Here is a 4,635-nt window from a genome sequence, read left to right as displayed (position 1 = left end):
AATCTACATAGGTTAGCCAATGGAAATAATTGCAGAAATTCACAACTTGCAAACCGTGGTTCTTATGAAATTATATGTCAACGTACACTCATACTAGCCCTTACAATCTGACCATCCCATTCACCACGCCTCTTTATCCAGATTCTTGGATAAAATCCTATTTTTAAAAAGTTAACCCGAAACTTGATGTGTTCAACATAGACGTCTAGTATATCTCCTGCTGCAATCAGTGGATGTACTTGCAATGTTCAGAAGCTATATATCCAACATTTTCCCATTGAGTTCCATAATGAAGATCAATAGCAATTGCATTTTGGTTCCGAGGATTCTCCGGCTCTGGTCTTAGTCTAACATTTACTGATTCATTATATTCAAGGGAAAGATATGCCTGTTCCAGATGATGTTGGTAACTTTGTTCATGAGCAGCTCCAATGCACTTGAATGGTAGAGCATGAGTGCTTTCTTCCTCATCACTTTCAACTTCTTCACTTTCTTCTTCACTGTCCTCATTACTAATTTGCCCATTGACAGTTTCATTTCTTTTACTTTGTTCATCCCCATTCTCCTCTCCAGCATTTTCTAGTTCAGCCAAATGCTCAAGTAGATCTCTTTCTATAAAGCAAAACAAAAAAATGCCCGTCTAATACTGTAATGTCTATAAATAAAAACTCACTAGTAATTTCTAAAAATAGAATTGAACGACTATGAGATTAATTTTTACTTTAAGCATGAAACCATTAACAAAGCATGTGTAAAGAAAACATTCGTAAACAGAAATGAACTATCAAAACTTTATACAGTAACTATACCTTCAGATTCATCAGAGAACCAATGATGATCATCAATGTCTCTATTTTTTGTTCTTTCATGACCAAAATCGTTTTCGTTACTTTCACTTGGTTCTTGAGAGGCTTGAGAGCTCCCTGATTCAGATGTGTTATCTAAAGGAGGTAGAAGTACTTTCTGAGTGGGATAAAAGTTTGAACAATTGCAACTTACTGCGTTGATATTAAGCAACGGAGTTTCTTCGATGTCATCAAAATCAGGAGTAACCGCATCCACAGCCCTCGTATTTTCTGTCAATACACGATCCACATCAAAATCCCAAATTAAAAGCATTCTCTCCGCTTTACAATGAATAAATTCATCAGGGATAGTACCAAACTAAAAAAAAGTTTCAGTTAAATTTTAATACACAAATCAAGCCTTAAAAGTTATTAAAAAATTAAAAAATGAGGTGTTGACAAGTACTTTATACTAACCTCAAATATAGTACTTGCTTTAACGTTGATGACACAAGGAGATTTAAGGCCATTCAACTTCGAAAGCAGTGTTTCGGTGTTTGGTATAATGCAAAGTCTTCTTTCAGACGGAGTATTATGAAAGGCGAAATGGCAGCAAAGCCCATGCAGCTTAAAAAACGGTAAACTCGGTACAGTAAATGATAAGTCGTAATGCGGATCGCAACAATACATATACATCATAGTATTTTGCAGCTTGAAAATCCTGTCTTTCGAAAGCATCCATTTTTCCTATACTCGCAGAGCTCTTCGCATCACGACAGTCAAAACGTCAAATGAAGCGTTCGCATAATTGAGCGCTCAATACCCATCATGCTTTGCGGCCTGCTGTCCAACCTCCTCTGGTTGGTTTAATATGTTGTACTTTTTTTCTTATTCGCCATATTTTTACGAAATATTTGCGGTTTTGTGAAGGTGTTTGAGTCAACTGCCGTGTGTTTTTAGCTTATTTGGCGTAAGAGTTGCCTACCTTGTCATAACATAAGACTGTTCAGACAACATGAGCGTCGCGCGAGGTCAGCGAGATTAGCGAGCGAGATCAGTTCTGGGCCGCCTATGGACAGACGAACACGATATTTTACTCTGCTGTGAACTCCGAAATATAGAACCTTACCAATACAAACCTGGTACTCGAGAAAGTGGCAGTGCATGGGATCGAATTGCCAACAACTTAAATTCGTTAGCCAGATCAAAGTTCAGCGTTAGTAAAAGGTCAGTTCGCGATAGATACAATGTGCTAAGGCCTAAGAGGAAACTTTGTGAGAAGAATGTCAGCAGAAGGGAAAAGCTCTGGTATAGACGTTGAAGAAAACGAACTTGATCAGTTGCTTGATGAGATTTGTGCCTGTGCAAAGGAATATGAACAGCGCATGAATGCAGAAAGTGAAGCAGATTTTGCTCGCAAAAAAGAAGATCAAGTTACAGCTGAAGTAATGAGACGTCAATCGATGGAAACTTACAGTGAGAGTGCCAAAAGAAAAACTGACGACGAAGGAAAACCGAAAAAGAAGTCTCGACAAGCAGGAAATCAAACTGTCACTTATCTTCGAGAAAAGCTAGACAGGGAAACTGAAATACGAAATAAGGAAGTGGAACTGAGACATGCTGAACTGGACGAAGAAAAATGTAAGCGAGAAGCAGTGGAACAACAACAAATCAGGATGGCTGAACAGCAAACAGACGTTTTAAAAGCATTTCATGTTCAAATGGAAAGACAAGTGCAGCAACAGGAAAGCCAGCAACAAATTGCTCAGGTGATTATTCAGTCACAACAGCAGCAAACAGCTGCATTGATGGCTTTAATTGAGAAAATTAGCAAAAACTAACAAGCAAATACCTTGCTTAGTTTATATGTTTACAGTGTACATTACCACTAATAGTTGAGTTAACTGTGTTTATTGTGCATATTAACACTAATAGTTGAGTTTACATGTTTACAGTGTACATTGACACTAAAAGCATATTAACACTAAGAGTTGATGTATATTCTTATTTTTTATAAAGCATGCTGTATTATATGAATAAGATTTGGCAGATATTTATGTACTTGCCATTGGAAGCATTTACCTCCAGCCAATTAGCTGGTGTGGGAATCACTATAATGCAAAAAAGACTACCTGTGAGGAAAAGAAAAATGTGTGAAGCCCCTTACTAAAAAATGGTGTACATTTAAGTATGTTAGAAAATGAATTAAGCCCTATATATAATGCATTAAATAATTAATCTACTTCCTTTTATGATATACCTCCCAAGGTTGAAATGAGATTTTTTGATGCATCTATGTAATATAAAATTATAATGTAAACCAGAACATCCTTTATTTTACATTCTTTGAAAATATTGTTCAAGTGTTGGTGGTTGAATATTAAAATATTTTGATACATTGTTTTCATATAAGCAAGTATGTGAATTTTGAATGAGTGCACAGGTAATGTACATTTTTCCAACAGCACTAAGGCCGACTTTAAGATTTTTTTTAAAGTCAAGGAACTTAAAGTAGTTTATGATGTCACCAAAGACCCACTCTACAACAATCCGAACTTGACTCATGGACTTGTTGAACTGTTTTTCATGTGGAGTTAATCCAGCCCCCTTAAATGGTCCTTGCAGATGTACTCGAAGGGGGTAGGCAGGATCACCATAAATACATAGTGGGTTACCATTAGGATTAAAAGAATGTACTCCTAGTTTTTGTAGGAGGCCAGATAATGCAAGCATCCCACTGTCATGTCTTTTCCCTTGAAATGGTTCAAATAAATTTGCTATCATCCCATTAGGTGTCACAACACTCTGAAACTTTATGGAGGTTACCCTTTTGTGGCCATTATAGAGTGATCTTTGATTTTGGCGAGGTCTACATACTGGGCGAACTGTGCCATCAACTAAACCCCAACAATTTCACAGTGCTGCCCTTTTGAGTGAATTACAGCAGCAAAGTTTTGTAAAGATCCCCTCGATAGCCAAGGTTGATCTAAATCTTCCAGCAAAGTATGATGTTCATTGTATACGTGATTCATGATAAGATGTGATATAAGGCATATTTGAGGTATAGCACGAGCAAATCTTGGAACGAGGTCAGAATAACGACATGGATAAGCAAAACGTTTGAGGTAAACTCAAAACGCTTCAATTCCGGAGACTTTTAATCCGTTCGGGCAAATTACTTTAGCTGGTATCGCAAGTACATTCGCAAGTCGGTAAATATCGTTTTTGAAAAATCTAAATTCAGTCTTACATTCATTGTCTGTCATTTCCTCTAAATCAAACGGTGGGTATGACCAGTACGGGATTTCTGGGTTTTTTGATTTGTTCAAGTCGAAAAGCAGCTATAATTCTTCATCGTCAATAATGTTTTCTCCATGCGAAAGCAATAGTAAACTTCTTGTCTCTCTATAGGAGGCCATTTCCGATGAACTTTTGAGTTTTCATATTCCCGCCAAATGCATGTTGCACGAAAGCCGTCGTGTCATGCAAAGTCGTGTATTTCTAAAGTATGCAATTAAAGCAGACGAACGGCCATCTCGTCCCAGTCTATCGCGCGGTAAACGCCGTTGTACGTGAGAGCCGTCATGATTTCTAAAGGTCGCTATTGTAATCGTTTTCACTTAAGTTGATTGCACCAGAGATTTCGCCAGCGTGCTCGCTAGTTCGTTCAATTTCCTTTCTGGCTATCTGATATCGAGAGGGGCATTCTTAGTACGCATTATACACTGTCTATGACGGAGTTCTCGTGTTCAGATGCTGGCTAGGGCATTGGCCGTAGGTCCTTATTTTATTTATGCATGCATGCACGCTTGTAACCTAGTTGGTCTTTAACTTAATTGATTTGTGCGTC

At 37.7% G+C, this 4,635-nt stretch overlaps 1 protein-coding gene across 1 annotated transcript; it reads right to left on the bottom strand.

The window, feature by feature from the left end:
* Window positions 1–226: 226 nt before the first annotated feature.
* LOC114544602 lies at window positions 227–1,527 on the bottom strand. The gene is made up of 4 exons (XM_028563191.1): window positions 1,480–1,527; window positions 1,263–1,412; window positions 810–1,164; window positions 227–612 (listed from the first exon to the last, which is right to left on the bottom strand). Exons 1-4 carry the CDS (start codon window positions 1,525–1,527, stop codon window positions 227–229), a joined length of 939 nt encoding a protein of 312 aa, XP_028418992.1.
* Window positions 1,528–4,635: the final 3,108 nt, after the last annotated feature.

Source organism: Dendronephthya gigantea, unplaced genomic scaffold, assembly GCF_004324835.1.
Source record: "Dendronephthya gigantea isolate DGI-Jeju-01 unplaced genomic scaffold, DenGig_1.0 000866F, whole genome shotgun sequence".
Classification (NCBI taxonomy): Eukaryota; Metazoa; Cnidaria; class Anthozoa; order Malacalcyonacea; family Nephtheidae; genus Dendronephthya; species Dendronephthya gigantea.
Note: the sequence above shows the minus strand (reverse complement) of the source record. Positions and strands in the feature narration are given on the sequence as shown.

Bases quoted from the DNA above. Each gene is read 5' to 3' on its own strand.
- LOC114544602 (XM_028563191.1), bottom strand. From the start codon at position 1,527: ATGGATGCTTTCGAAAGACAGGATTTTCAAGCTGCAAAATACTATGAT. The intron at 1,165-1,262 runs GTTAGTATAAAG...ACTTTTTTTTAG, and splicing joins AAGCAAGTACTATATTTGAG to TTTGGTACTATCCCTGATGA. The intron at 613-809 runs GTATAGTTACTG...TTTGCTTTATAG, and splicing joins GTTCTCTGATGAATCTGAAG to AAAGAGATCTACTTGAGCAT.